Here is a 16475-nt window from a genome sequence, read left to right on the forward strand (position 1 = left end):
GTTTACTATGATTTAAGGTGTTATAAGGGGAAATTCCATAACAAACCTATGCGTGCAAAGGTATTGTAAATTAAATGTCCTGGAAGACGAATATAGTGTTATGCTAATTTGCGATCATCATGGTAACATAAGAAGCAAATATATACCCAGTTATTTTACGAAACAACCATGAAACCACATATATATCCAGTTAGTGTCCACTGCTTACCGTATATTAATTGGAAATATTGCTTTGATTCTTTATCATGCTATTATGATCGCTGAATGGCAACATCTTGTGATGACCGCTTCATTAATTTGTATATAATACTTGATATTACTTTGACCCTTTCGACAATAACCGACTCAAATATGCCAGTGGGTGTAGAGGTAAAAGCACAAAATAGTGTTTCTGTTATATATTGGACTGTTATATATGCACAGCCAAGAATCAGTACTATACCGCCAACAGGAATTTGATCTTGTCGTATGTCGATCAACGAATTAATAATCAAATATCCTAGCTTTATGTTTACTCATATGGAGCTGCTCCTGGTGAAACTTATCAATTTCACTCAACTACAGTTGACAATCTTTCGGTTTGGTGCACATGTATATGGTCGCCATGGTGATTCAGTTGATAGGCACAATTGACCATGTTCTGACAATGTTTAGGGCGGACTCTGATCTCTGGATGTAAATAGTATATGAGTTTATGAAGAGAATGTGGGTGATGTTGTTTAGTTTGGGTCAAAAGTATTTCTTCAAATATATTGAAATTCAATACTGATTTGTATGTGTGTAGACTCTCTATCCAGTGTAAACATTCATATCCCCTCTGAAGAAACGTGGGTGGTGAAGCTTTGAATCTGATAAACTCCCTTCTTACATCCTTATGTGAACTAACATCCGGGACTACTTCTCAGCATCTCGTATCATATCTACGCATGTGAGATGCGAGTATTTGTCTATTGTAAAAGACCGAGACGTGAACTTTCCATAACATATAGGCCAATGTTTGTGTCGCATTTCATTTTCATTTATTGAATAGCAATAGATAGGATCGCTACAATAGTCACCAAAAGTTACTCATAAGGAGTGTCTCTACTGCCCGTCAAGATCCAATGGTTTCATATGCTACACTTCAGGATTTATTGGAGATGACATCATGATAAGGTCATTTTTATAATCACTTAATTTGTATTTCTTATGACAAAACCTAGAAACATTTTTCTCTCATGTTCAGCCTTTTAAGGGCGGCATAACCTTCCCATGATAATATTAAAAACACTCGACTGCGCCCTGTGGACTCTCAAGAATGAACAGTAACAAACAAGTAATGAAACGGGTTGCTCGAGAAAAGTCTAGGTGACCTCGACCCACTGAGGGCATCAGTTTTTTGTGTTTCACGTAGCCACCAAATTCTGAACATGGGTCGGTCGGTCGAAGAAAACAAACAAAACGAAAAACAAACAAACAACTTAATAAAGAAAAAAATATCTGAATAATGTTCTTGATTCTAATTTATTGTAACTCTTATTACAATTTCTCGCGTTCTTTTGACTTGTAACAGCGTCTGATTTACAGATAACACGTCACAATTTAACACGTCACAATTTAATTCTGGACTCACAAAAGTCCAGAAACTCTCCGCACTGTGGGCAGTTTCTGACAAGGGATTCGACCAAATTAAACATGCAGTTGTTATGAATATATGCCAAGGATGAAAAAATATTTTTTCGACAACTTTAAATTTAAACTCGCTCGCCCATGGGCGAGAATGTATAATTTCGCTCAGAAGGAGGTTTTGGAGGTTGTAAATGAATGAGTGTATGTTTATAAGCATCATGACGCAAATTTCAACTCATTTTGACTTAATTCGGCTAATTTAGAGCGATATTAAAAAATCGCGCAGATGGGCGAGAAACATTTTGGCCCATGGGCGAGAATATTTACTTTTACTCAAAATACATGTTTTTCCATGTTTTGGAGGTTGTAAATGAATGAGTGTATACTTATGAGTATCATGAAACAAAATTCAACTCATTTTGACTTAATTCAGCTAATTAAGAGCGATGTTAAAAAATCTCGCCCATGGGCGAAAAACATTTTGGTCCATGGGCGAGGATATTTACTTTTACTCAAAATACATGTTTTTCCTTGTTTTGAAGGTTGTAAATGAATGATTGTATGTTTATAAGTATCATGACAAAGAAATTAAATTGTTAGGACTAATTTCGACTAATTTAGAGCGTTATTTCAACAATCTCGCCCATGGGCGAAAAGACATTTGGCCCATGGGCGAGAATCTTTACATTTGCTCAAAATACATGTTGTTTTTGTGTTTTGAAGGTAGCAAATGAATGAAAGTACGTTTGTAAGTATCATGATACAATCTTTTGACTTAATTCGGATAATTTAGAGCTCTATAACAAATATATCGGCCATGGGCTAAAATATTTCCTTTTACTCAAAACTCAGTAACAAATGTCAGTCCACAATGGGCGAAACAGTTTGACCCACTGGCAAGCTAACTTAATTTCACAATTAAGCGAAAAAAACACTTAACAAAATTATTTCTACTATTTATGAAAACTTTTGCGAATTGCTTCATTTTATCCTTTTTATCAGGGTTGGTTGAAAACAAATGTAATAAAAACATATTACTGATGAAAACGATTTGAGTGTGAGTGAGTTAATATACTCCAGTATATCGTCACATCGGCAATATTTCAGCCATATTTTGACTTGAACCAATAAAACATTGATGAGGAATAAATGTATAGTATAGAACCTGACGTCAAGGGACAGTGAAATATCCAGAATATCAATCAGAATTTAATATTTATATGATAGCACTATTTGGACAATACACAAAATGAAAACAGGTTATAGACAGCCAGCAACTGAATTTAGATCACCATGGGGACTTACGGTACTTTAGCTACCTGCGAGAACCCTAGAAGGGCTTACATGGTCCCTTCATACGTTGGCGATTGTACACAAATTTAGCCATCACTTAAAAACACAAGTATCCTACTATTATAAACCTGGTATATCTAAATTTACTTCAAATGTTTTGAGACTTACGTACCCTCCCAAGAAGACAAAACTGTGAAACCCGTGAAGGTGCGGGTTAGAATTGGCCTTCAGTAACCCATACTCATCGTAAGAGGCGAATAACGGGATCGGGTGGTCAGGCTCGCTGACTTGGTTGACACATGTCATCGCCTCCCAATTGCGCAGAACCCGTGAAGATCCGGGTTAGAATTGATCTTCAGTAACCCATGCTTGTTGTAAGAGGCGACTAACGGGATCGGGTGGTCAGGCTCGCTGGCTTGGTTGACACATGTCATCGGTTCCCAATTGCCCTTTCGGGGAATTCAGGATAAATGTGAAAAATTATATGTTGGCTGTTTTTTACAAAGAGAGCGGATTTCATTCAAAGCTGTAACCTGAAACGTATTCCGTACAAAGGTAGTACAGTCATTGTGAGCTGGTCCATGGTGATACACCAGCTCTATCGAACCTTGACAAAACACATTTTTAACGTGGTTAAGCAGAATTGCTTTCCCACAGAGAACGTGGATTATCTATTTTTGTTCCTGCCGTGTTTTGTGCAGAGTAGACAGACAGATTTTTCAACGTTGTTTAAAGCATTATATCTATATGAAAGCAAAGAGAAGAGAAAGGAAGAGCACAAATACGAAAGTAGATATTGTATGTATTCTACACATTGTTCATGTTTGCTATTTTTAATGATTGATGAGGGTAGAAAAACCGTTATTGTCCTTTATGTAACGTTGGAATAGAACTAGCAAAACAACCCCTGTATGCATTTATATCTATATAATCCCCCAAAAACCCAACAACACCCCCCAAAAACAAAACCAAAACCAAAACAAAACAACAACAACAACAAACAAACAGACATTGGTACAAATCCAGGGAGAGACATTCTACACATTCATTCAATTAAGCATCTTCTTGAGAAGTTTGTGGAACTCGGATGGGATTTATGCTTGAAATATACTGGACAAAATAAGTTAGGGATATTGGTATTTTTATGATTGATATTTTATCAGTGTGTCAATGAATATATAGATCGTTCTTCATAATTTCAAAATTTACATATATCCCTAACTATCGTTGTCCAGTATATTTAGTAACCGATGCAGTCAACCGCACTAAAACTCAGAACGTTTCAGCCCCCGTTTTACGTACATGGGCGACCACAATATTTATCTGTTGAAGTTTAATACATGAGACTTTCTCTCGCATAAAATGAAATATTGCGCAATCATTTAACAATTTTTTTACTCGATAACTAAAGATTTCACCGCGTTTAACATTGTGCTACTTTGACTGAACCCGTCAAGCGCAACATTCCACCTGCATGACTGAATGTTTATATTCAGTACATCATAAACTTACGACAACACAAATATGTGAGCTGTTATGCTCATGTAAGGAACAAATGCTTTTAGTATTCTTAAGAAATATAACTCTGAATAGACACGATACAGTTACAACACTCAGTAGACTTGGCGCAAACTGTTTGTATTGATACTTCTGATTGTGTAACACAGATTTCACGTCCAGATATGTGTCAACAGCTATGAACATTCCCTGTCGACACTCAAGACATACAGAGGGATGTTGTATGCATGCAGAAAGACTGCATACAGATCAACACTCTCAACTGTCTTAACGACATAGTTTCTAAAATACCAAGAGACCACAACCCATGGGCGAGCGAGTTTAAATTTTGAGTGTTCAAAAAAAACGTTTTTTCATTTTTTCATCCTAAGCATATATTCATAACAACTGCATGTTTAATTTGGTCGAATCCCTTGTCAGAAACTGCCCACAGTGCGGAGATTTTCTGGACTTTTGTGAGTCCAGAATTAAATTGTGACGTGTTAGATAAACGTTATATATGACGAGGCGGTACGTTTTAGGTTCGAGTCGGCGGTGTTGGAATGAATAAATGCTTTTTGGGAGGTCGGCAATAAAATAAGAAGGGTCCGTCGGGCGATGAGAAACACAAAAAATAAAAATGCTGCCCTAACAGGGCATACAACAAACTCTTTTAATGTCTACCATGGCAAACCATGTGTTTACCCGAAAAGATATTTACGGGACACTTGGGGGAAAAAGTCAATTGCATGGGACATCATGATTGTAACTGTAAGTGGTTTGCCCATCTGCACACGTCCAAAATGAAACCTTTGAAAACCCCAATGAGGTCCCGAATGCACACAACCGAACCGACGTAATCCACACTACAGTTTGGGCGCAAATGGTATTTACCCTTATGGATCGTCTTATGACATACAGGGGCGGTGGGGTAGTCTAGTGGTTAAAGCGTTGGCTCGTCACGCCGAAGGCCCGGGTTCGAATCCCCACATGGGTACAATGTGTGAAGCCCATTTCTGGTGTCCCCCGCCGTGATGTTGCTGGAATATTGCTAAAAGCGGCGTAAAACCAAAACTCAGTCAGTCAGTCTGATGACATACATTGCCAGCTCCCGATAAAGTGTGTTTAAAGGTGAACCAACCGGGACCAATTGCACTCCACTAATTGTGATCTGGCGGAATCGATTTAAGCATCACCTGTGATATTCGTATTGTGAGGCACGGCTTACACATCACTTCCTTAATTTGCATTTAGAAGCTGGTATGATGAAGTGGAACACTTTTTATGGATAGACAGCTTCTTTGTTGCAGTAGTTGCGACGTTTCGGTAGAGATCCATTTGCTTAATAACCTTGTTAGGATCTACACCGAAACGTCGCAGCTACTGCAACAAAGAAGCTGTCTATCCATAAAAAGTGTTCCGCTTCATGGCTTACACATATAACGAAAAGTATCCTTCTTTTAAGAATACATACAGTTCGACCAAATATCACCATATCATGTGTGGATTTAAGGTTTTTGAATCTCAGAAAACTCTTCTGTGGAAACCCGAGCAAATCACCGTACCGTACATTGAAATAGTCAATTAAATATGAGAAGGGTCGTTTGGACGCGTATATATTGTGTCGTGACATCACTTAACGTTTAAGAAAGCTTGCATCTCTTTGTATCCTTCATAGAGACTTATTCAATTCCAAAACACAGAGTAGCACTAAAACCTATTTAAGTTATAATACCTAAGTTTACATAAAATCCCCGAATTTACGTTGGAAAATACTCACATGGATCATAATGCAACTCTACAGTCGTTCGATTATTTAAGAAGAGTCTCCAGATATACCTCGTGGACCCAAGCTTGTGGGGAGCGTTCCTTCGCGTTTATCAGTCTTTAGTCATATGAAATACTTTCCATATCAAATACACACACACACACACACACACACACACACACACACACACACACACACACACACACACACACACACACACACACACACACACACACACACACACACACACTCACTCACTCACTCACACCTCACACACACACACACCACACGCACGCACACACACCACACGCACGTACGCGCGCTCACACACACATATACTGAAAGAGTTTCCAAGAGTATATAACAATATAGTGTTTCCACGCCATATGTTACTCATTACCTCATTTCGTCAAGGACGTGGATACTGGCGAGACATGTCAGTGAATATGGTTATAAACCAAGACCGAGAATTTAGGAGCGTATGACATTTCACGACAACATTCATGACATTTTCCCAACATGGTAATTCACGATTTCAAGGGTATTTAAACCTGTGTCATCAATGAATAGCATTAGCAATTATTTCAGATGTTAGAAATATATGAAACACATATTTTCACGCCTTTGTCATATTTGTTCCACATGCTCTTTAAATATGTCAGGGCCTGCGACACAAATGGAAATTAGGCTCCCAAATGATACGTACGTTTCAGAAGTTGGTCATATGGGTCTCGGATGATACCTTATTTCCTCACATAGGTTAAATTTGGGAGTTTCTGTTCATTCGTGCGGTGTTCGTGGTTTGCTATCTACATTTCAAATCTTCTGACGTGCAGTCGTGCAGTCTCTTTCCTCGAAGATTTCAAAGAGATTTTTACGATGTTTGCTCAACAGGGGTACAATAATAAAGACCTCAGCAATCAACTTTTTCTGTCGACATGTGGAGAGCTTTTAATAATTTCATACGTGAGCAACATTTATGCCTTTGGCAACTTCATATCTTGAATACGAAAGGTTATCGTAACTTTGCAGGTGGACAAATGACATGTCTTTACATATGCTTATTACTCGTGAAGGTCCGGGTTAGAATTGATATTCAGTAACCCATGCTTGTCGTAAGAGGCGACTAACGGGATCGGGTGGTCAGGCTCGCTGGCTTGGTTGACACATGTTATTTGCGCAGATCGATGCTAATGCTGTTGATCACTGAGTTGTCTGGTCCAGACTCGATTATTTACAGACCGCCGCCATATAGATGGAATATTGCAGCGTAAAACTAAACTCACTCACTCACTTTACATATGCTTGTCTCGAGAACGACTGGTCGGACAGAACACACTTACAGTTATGTCACTTATAAACAGTATGCTTATGATACACTCGGAATCGTCCAGGGGCGTCTTGTACATGTATGGAAATAGTGCAATTCATTTTATGCATTATATAATGCTTGAGTTTGAACATGAACTCTATTAAGACATTGATACTATTTATAATGACATTCTTGAGAGGCATTTAGATGTTGGTGAATATATAAGACGAGTATATGGATGGCAACTTCTTGTTTATTGTATATCACAACGTTTCTGGGCTACTTCTTGCCCATTCTTCCTGTAAATCTGGGTTATACAGCTTATTTTCTACATCTGTCTTTAATCACCTGAAGAAGGGGCAAGAAGTAGCCCAGAAACGTTGTGAAGATATACAATAAACAAGAAGTTGCCATTCATATTCTCGTCTTATAACTATTATAATGCCAAAACATATGCAGAAGAAATCTTTGTCATACGTTGTATCCAAGCAGCATACGTCAATGCAATAGCACAATTGTTATATAGGTCGGGATTTACTGCTTAAAACGTCCAGGATTGCACTATTTAACAAAAACCTTCAGTTTACATCTGAAAATCTTTAAACAAAAGGGTGTTATTAACGTAATCATCGCTTCTATTTGATTGGTTGCACTGGTGAATCCTGATGAATATAGCATATACATGGCGTCTTTAGTAACCAATGTCCAATGCGAAAATACTCTTGGCGAGGTAGTAACGGAGGTATTTCCCGGTATTGTCCCGAGATCCCACCGTTATCGAGGAATATTTTTGTTTGTTATAATTCAAAAATTCTTTTTACAATTTTCTGACTGCGTAAACAGTGAAAATAGAAAAGAAATAGTAGGGCGGATATTAAGGAATCGTACAGTTACCCAAATGAAGAAGTCATTCGTTTTTTCTCAGTGCATACTCTGGGCGTTATCGACGCGAGTATAATTTTACACCGCTTTTACTGAGTGATATTCCAGCAATATCACGGCGGGAGACACCAGCAATATCACGGCGGGAGACACCAGCAATATCACGGCGGGAGACACCAGAAATGGGATTCACACATTGCACCCTTGTAGGGGATCGAACCCGGGCCTTCGTCGAGACTCGAACGGTTTAACCACTAGACTACCCCACCGCCCCTCTGGCGTTATGAGGAGTTGAAAAAGAACTATTTACTGGTGGCTAGTCAAGTGAGAGATAAAACATCCTGTGTCTTCAACGCGAAACTGCATGACTGTAAAATTAGGCTTGTCGCACATCTACTGCTGACGTTGAAGTGCTAGGTCACGGTGCCCGCAAACATGGCGACCTTGCACATCGTTCAGAACAGTTGGAGGTACAGCCACCTTGGTTCTCCTAGATTAAACACATGGATAGTATTAGATCGATGCCTCTTTGACGACCCCTTCTCCGGTTGTTGTACCATCACAACTTAAAATCCCAGAGTAAGCCGGCTGTATTGGAAGATGTATATGTATATCCAGGTAAAATGTCCTACACTGGTAACAGCTTCGATTGAAACGAATGACAGTTGAGTAGTCCATGCGCGAACCAACCGTTGTAGCTACCGGCTGCTGTCGTTTGGTGTTTGTATAAGCATCGACTGCATGATAACAAGTGTAAATGGTAAAGCACTTTTTCTGTGTGTGCTGAAAATATCATTTGCACAGCCACACTATAACAGCCATTACGATATGCCATGATCCAAATCGCTCCGTATTAGAGGATCGATTTGTCAAATATAGGACAGGTCTGTTTGTAAATAGAGGCAGAAAACTGTCCATCCCAAAATCTGAAAGATCTTGTCCTTTATGTAATTCTTCAGTAGAAGATGAACTACATTTTACCCTTGACTGTCCATTTTATGAAGATTTACGTTACATGTATATCCCAGAACGTTATCTGTCGGAACCACCACTGATAGCTTTTACCAGTTTATTAACAACTAATAATGAATCCACCCTACCCAATCTAGCTCTCTATGTTAAATATGCATTTATTCGTCGTAACGAGCACTTACAGTTAACCATGTCTTAATGTATGTAACTCGCTTGTATAAGGGCCGGTGGCCTAAAATACAATAAACGATTGTCTTGTCTTGTCTAGAGGATCGATGACAGAATTCCGAGCTACAAAGGCACAACTGAAGCGTCATACAGTCTATACAGGCTACCGTTGGCAGAGCGTCACGACGCTCACGTGGGTGTCTTGACAACGAAGCGTGATTGTTGTTGTTGAAGGTGCCTTGAAGACATTATATATGAACCCTCCACTATGAAACAATCCACTATACCTCTATCAATCCATTCTACACGTCGGACAAGTATTAATTGCAAGCCGCCACGACTCCCTTCACTATATAAACTGATATATTTTTACTGACTATTTCACTGGTTCTCTTATGACGGCCTATAAAACTGATGGTTTGGGAGTCTTAGGTTCTCCGGTATTCCTGACCTTATTGAATATATATTTTACCTACACCAAATTTTACATCTTTACACCCCAATCACTGACTGACTGAGTATGGTTTTACGCCGTTTTTAAGCAATATTCCAGCGATATCACGGCGGGGGACACCAGAAATGGGCTTCACAAATTGTACCCATGTGGGGAATCGAACACGGGCCTTCGGCGTACACCCCAATCAATCTATTTAACTCAAGAAGTTGCCCTAAAACGTTCATTAAACGCACATTGTCCTCCGTAAAGAGTTTCTTCATGATCATTCGTCTAGGTGTCATGGGGCTGGAAAGCGATATGTGATTCATGTTACAGGCAATCAACACTTGAAACCCACCAGGAGCGTTGGGTGATGACAAACTGAAAAATATACTTAATCGGTTAGTGAGTGAATATGGTTTTACGTCGCTTTAAGCTATATTCCAATGGGCTTCACACTAGAGCTGTGTATCGTGGCCTAAGTGGCGAGACGATACATCCCGATACAAGTTTAATGAGGCGAGACGATATATCATGAAAGTATTGGCAAGGAACCTGCGAGACGATTATCATCACGATACAGTGATGGCGATACGATACTTATCCCGATACTTTACAATCCTAAAAAACAGGACATATATGATAGATAAAATGACTGAATCTTTATTTGTTATTCAGCAGAACATGTGTTACATTCACACACACTTAAAAGGCTGTTCATGTAATAAAGTTTCAGCATTTAATGTTTAAGAAAGTACAATCAAACATATTCAGTATATCTTGCTCTAGGTTTCCCTTGGAAAGTTGTGTTTCTGCACCAATGCTTGCACAGACAATTTATACAGTAATTTATACCAGAATCACTGCAAAAAACTCATAAGTATGCTTTCTAAATTTTATCTTCTCTTTCTTAACAAAGCTAAGACATCGTTCATAGTTGTTAATAAATGGTTCACAGAGATTGTTCACATTCTTTCACTGATACACTAACTCCTTTGTTCATGTAACAAAGATGGCAGACACAAACAAATTCCTTTTAGGTTCAGTTTGTTTTTAAAATTCAGAAAAATTTCAAAGAGACTCCCTTCCTATTACTTATGCAATACTCCCTACAACTTTAAGTAATATTTAAGTTGTATCGGGATATATCGTCTCTTGTGGCGATACATCGATGTATCATGGACCCTCGCGATATAAATATCCTAATATATTGCCTAAACGTGTTTTGTATCGATGCACTCGTATCGCGTAGTTGACGATGCAAACATCGATACTATCGATGAATCGTTACACCACTACTTCACACGGTGTTACCCATATGGTGATTCGAACCGGGTCTTCTGTGTGTCTTCTGTGGTCTTCTGTGGTGTCTTCTGTGTGGCGGGGCGGTGGGGTAGCCTAATGGTTAAAGCGTCCGCTCGTCACGCCGAAGAACCGGGTTCGATTCCTCACATAGGTACAATGTGTGAAGCCCATTGCTGGTGTCTCCCGCCGTGATATTGCTGGAATATTACTAAAAGCGGCATAAAAACCATATGAGCGAATACTTTAACCATTAAGCTACTCATACGCCCCCTAATTCAATCGGATCAGCGATTCAAACCCAGGATAAATTCTTTCTGGTTTGGATGAGGAGCGCCTTGACGTCAGAGGTAATGGCCTGTGCATGGGAGACTAATTCTGTTGCTGAATAAACACAGTGAAGTCATCATGAATATTTGTTGCATGGTGCGCTTGGCTTAACGCTTGTAACTCAACTTCATTATGTGAGTATAATGCGAATTATACCCTAATAAATTAGTGACGTAATCAATACTACTAGATAATGCATTTTCCATTTAGCTCTTTGAGAATAATTCCATCGATTTCAACCAGGAAATAGCCAATAATGCCCTTACATTCACTGGTTGGATGTTCACTTGTGGCTGTACCCGACTAAGCGGAAGAAAACGTGTTTTCAGCCACGATAGCCATGTGTGATCGGCCTGGTTACCAACTTGACAGCGTGACACTGACAGCATGAACCGTCGCTCATAATATCAGTCATTAGTTTGTGTGGTCCAAACTGTATTCTTAGAGGCCGGAACACGGCATATTCCGGAGTTAGATCCCAAACAGAGGACAAAATAGAAACGTTAGTAACAGTAAAAGCAAACGCTCTCCTGTTAGTAGTCGAAGCCTTCAAAAGTTGACATTAACTTGATAAATATGAAAGAGCTTAATAATATGTTTATTTACATAAGTAGATGTTTTTCTCACATAAATGTTGCAATAATTTTCCTATCGCATATATTCAATTGGGATAATCCCATACCTTGCATACGTTTCAAACTACTCACAAACTGGCTTCATTAAAGCACTTCAGGTGAGCCCCCCAATTTCGAAATATCAAAGTACTACATGTATTTGTAGAGTGCTGCAGGTTTGATGAATATGCCACAGTTTCTTTAGTAAACAATTGACGCGTGTGTAGTCCCGTACGTTTGTATGCCAACTGGCTCTGAACACTAAACGGTGATGATGTTGGTACGGTTACCATGGCAATGCTGAACAACAGCATCTAAAAATCCATAATCGGATCATTCTTATCTACAATGAAGACGAAGCAGCCACCATCAATGACAAACATCCACGTGTAATTATAGTTCCATGTCGTGTATAATCGTTGCAGTAAGACATCTTAGCAGTATATAACCCATACCTTACTGGGAGTGGTCTGTCACACCGAACACACATATATCAAACACAGCTCATGCATGTCTCTGATACTAAGTCTCAATTTGTGCAGTTTACAGACATTCTGTTGCTAAATCATCTAAATTCAAATGAATAAAAGCAACGCAGTAACTCGTCATTCACAGACAGATTTCTGGACATTTTAGGTCCTGTAAATTGCCCCCAGCTCTCCGTGGGAGGGTGTGTGACTGGGGAAAGGTGCTTGGGGTAATAAATATACCTGTTACTCACAAAAGTAGTAAAAGATTTACACGTGTTTTAAAGCATTCCAAGCATTTAAAGCTATGCAGGTTTGTTCAGTCTACGAAAGGAATCTCTGCGCTGCATTTTCCCATTATTTTTCTATTTATATGATTCCACAACTGTTGTTGTTCTTTAACATATTTTCAGTTCAGGAACTAGATGTTTATCTATACGTGGAGCTGCACAGAATGTTGACAACATAGCACGTATTCCATGAGAAATTCAACCTCTTTAATACAGAAATCAAGCTGAGTACCAGACGAGTACATATCTGGTACGAAATAACTATGCCAGTATATTTCATGAATGAATGTGTTTTATACATAGAACTTAGTTTTCATTCATTAATGGGTTTGTTTAAAATGTGAAATATCAATACCTGCAAAAGTATTTTAGATCGTCACACTTCCATTTTATATCAATTTAACTTGTGATAATATCTTATCATAATTCTTTGCATCTTTTGTGCTTTTTAATCTTTAGGTATATATAAAATGTATAATTTCATGTATTTTATGTATAAGTACACACGTCTTGACAACTAATCACGTTCTTAGTTTCTTCTTTAATCTTGTATATAGTCTCTCATAGCCCTGTACAGGGTGGCTGATAATTTTTATCATGTATTATCTTAATTCATGTACCTATATGCAATGTAATGTTGAGGTGAGACTGAAATAAATAATCTGTCTGTCTATCAACGAGTGGCAGTTAATCGGTAATAACAGGATTCCTTTTCCTCGTTTCATCTATCCTCTACTACTATGTATTGTGTTGATCAATGATTAACAGCCTGTATAACCTGATTTTAATCCATTACTTCCGGCTTTTCTTCCGAATCAAACGGAAAGATAACTAAACTACAGTAACAGTTATTAACATTATATTAACTCACTGGAACAGATTGCTTTATGTTGACGTACAATATAGAAAGGAGAAGTGCGAGTAATGTACACAGAGGTGTACACTGTTAAAGTCCAAATATTTCCGTGGGTACAGTATGGCGGATTCACGCATTGATCCAGTTTCGCATTGAACCCGGGTGTGTCTATGTCGGTCGCCCATTTACTGACAACGAAAGCATTCCCACTGCTGAAAACCAACCCATATTATTTCAATGAGTTTTGTCCATACGGACTTTGGAACGGGAAGGGTACTTTCGGGTACGAGTCCCACACAAAGGACTCACATTCATGCACTGACACACCCATGCCCGGGTGTATTTGATATTGAGGTATTGAGCTTCCCAGTGTTGAGCTCCTTTTGATCGCATGCTGGTGTATCTTGACACTAACCAAACAAGTCGGTTACAACACACGAAGATGAAACTAAACATAACGAAGTATGAAACTTACCTTAGCCATATATTCCGAGTTTTACACCTCCAATATTCCAACTGAAAACCACCATAACAGTTCTTCCCTCCGTAACGGTTCGCTGAGTTCTGTATTCTCCTTGTATCACATGACACCGGGGTAGTTGGATGTTATATTTAAACACAATAGTGGCAATTGTGATGTTGTCAACTGCGGTGATACTGTTTCATGCTTGCCGGTACAGCTGCATGGCAATATCGATTGAACCATTAAACCATACTGGCGTGGTGTTCCTAGTCTGAGGAAGGAGCCTGTAAATAACGATTTACCTGTGGATGACTACCTGGGTTACACAGGTAGATCTACCGGGCCTACCATGCAAAGGAGGAAGCGCATTCATGTTCAAACGTAGACCAGGACCCCAACAGGTACATGTAACCCGTCGATGGAAACGCCTTTTCCTAATCGTGTTACACATATAATAGTAATGGGAAATGAGAAAAAGTCACAGGCGTTACTATGACAACGTGGTTGTCAGGGAAATCATAAAAGCTTCTCGTACCATATGATTAGGAGAAAGACGTGATTTTCGTAAATTGAACAATTTGTTCCTTTTATCTGACTGGTGAGGTTGGAGGATGAGGAGAGAGTTATATATATATATGGAGAGAGGTCGTTTCGAACAACGTATCAGCCAGTCTCTGAACGACATACTAAATACCGCATGCAACCGATATAACAGCGAGTGGTTGTCATTAGATTCTGTGCTCTAGTTGCCGTGGAAGTGTCACCTAGTTGCAACGAGGCTTGACGCTACGTCAGCCACAAGCAGGAAGTAGGAGGCTAAAATGTTTGTTTTTCTCTGACACTACTATGTTACATGCAAAAGTTCGTTTAGTGAGTGAGTGAGTTTAGTTGTACGCCGCACTCAGCAATATTGCATTCAGCACCGACATGGCTACGCCCTTACCTCGTCTTTGTAAAACAGGGTTGCTTTATCAATATTAAAGGTTACAATACCAAAAGACTATTACACGTCGTTGTGAGGCCCTGTGATGGTGTACGATACGCGTATCCACAGTTGCGCAAGGTAATGTCACTATACCAATTCCTTTGGTTGAATGACGTAGGGGGAATCCTTGCAACGTCATGGGTGTTACTGTGGATACAAGTGATGCTGACCTCTACTGGAGTCCGTGCCGGTGTGCTGAAGGGACGTTATAGCTGCAATCAGTTCGATTCTGTGCACCAAAACTGTACACAATGGAAGACGTCTCTCGTGAATAGGAAATTGGCTGTTCAAGGGGAATCAAAACGTGGGGGCAGGGTTGCACCAAATGCAACTGTTCTAAGAGTGACAAGCAGAGTGCAACCAACACATGCAAGTGCTTTAAAACTGGAGTCAAATGCAACAACAGGTGCCACGAAATCCTCACAAACAAAATGTGAGCAAACAATGTCACCCACTGCTTTTGTTATCAGTATTTGTTGTCAATAAAGATGTCCCATGAGTGTGTCTTAGGTTTTTCTCTTAAAGAACCACTAAACTTTGTTTTTTGTTACTCTTTTAACCATTACATATGAAAGATTTGTGGTTAGTCTTATGCGGAACACCAAATTTATTCTTTAAAAACTTGTGGTTAATTAATACCGAGCGATTAAAAGTGGCCTAAAAGTCGCCTGCTTCCCTCTCGCCCGCCAACGAAACCACAGACAGGTTATGTAACTCTGTCGCCAGAGCACTGCAGTGACGTCATATGAGGAACGATTTTCAGTTAGTTGTATAGAAAATGTGTAGCACGCTCATCATTTTGATGATTTCTCGACATCAACGACGACATGCCGAATCGTTGCTTTGTCGTCAATTGCTCCTTGGGGTCGGGCGATGGTGTCCCCATGCACAGATTTCCACAGGACCCCGCAGTTCGTGCTAAATAAGTTATGTTTGTGAGTGCGAAGCGAGCGTTGTGGAAGCCTGAAACCATATCTTACTTGGGTTCAGATCGCTTCACGGAAGTTAAAGAATCAAAACTACTTACTAGTTGTAGTAAAATATGCATATGATTGATGACCATAAAGATTTTCTATGACACAACTTGTAACATAACGGTTTCTTCCTCGGAAGTGAGGTTGTGGTCGAAGTAACAATAATATTGTAAGTAGTATTATATTGACACCCACCTCGCTGCCAGGAGAGAAATTGTTATGATATACGCTATGTCATGCAAAATCCTATTGGCCATC

General features: G+C 39.3%; 1 protein-coding gene across 1 annotated transcript in view; it reads right to left on the reverse strand.

The window, feature by feature from the left end:
* Positions 1-14716, reverse strand: part of LOC124275559 — a 43516-nt gene extending 28800 nt beyond the window's left edge. The window contains exon 1 of the mRNA XM_046711136.1: positions 14271-14716. Coding sequence (XP_046567092.1) covers positions 14271-14279 — 9 coding nt within the window. The 5' untranslated portion in view covers positions 14280-14716. The remainder of the gene's footprint in view (positions 1-14270) is intronic.
* Positions 14717-16475: the final 1759 nt, after the last annotated feature.

This window comes from Haliotis rubra, unplaced genomic scaffold (genome assembly GCF_003918875.1).
Source record: "Haliotis rubra isolate DU_JTF1 unplaced genomic scaffold, ASM391887v1 Scf20, whole genome shotgun sequence".
Classification (NCBI taxonomy): Eukaryota; Metazoa; Mollusca; class Gastropoda; order Lepetellida; family Haliotidae; genus Haliotis; species Haliotis rubra.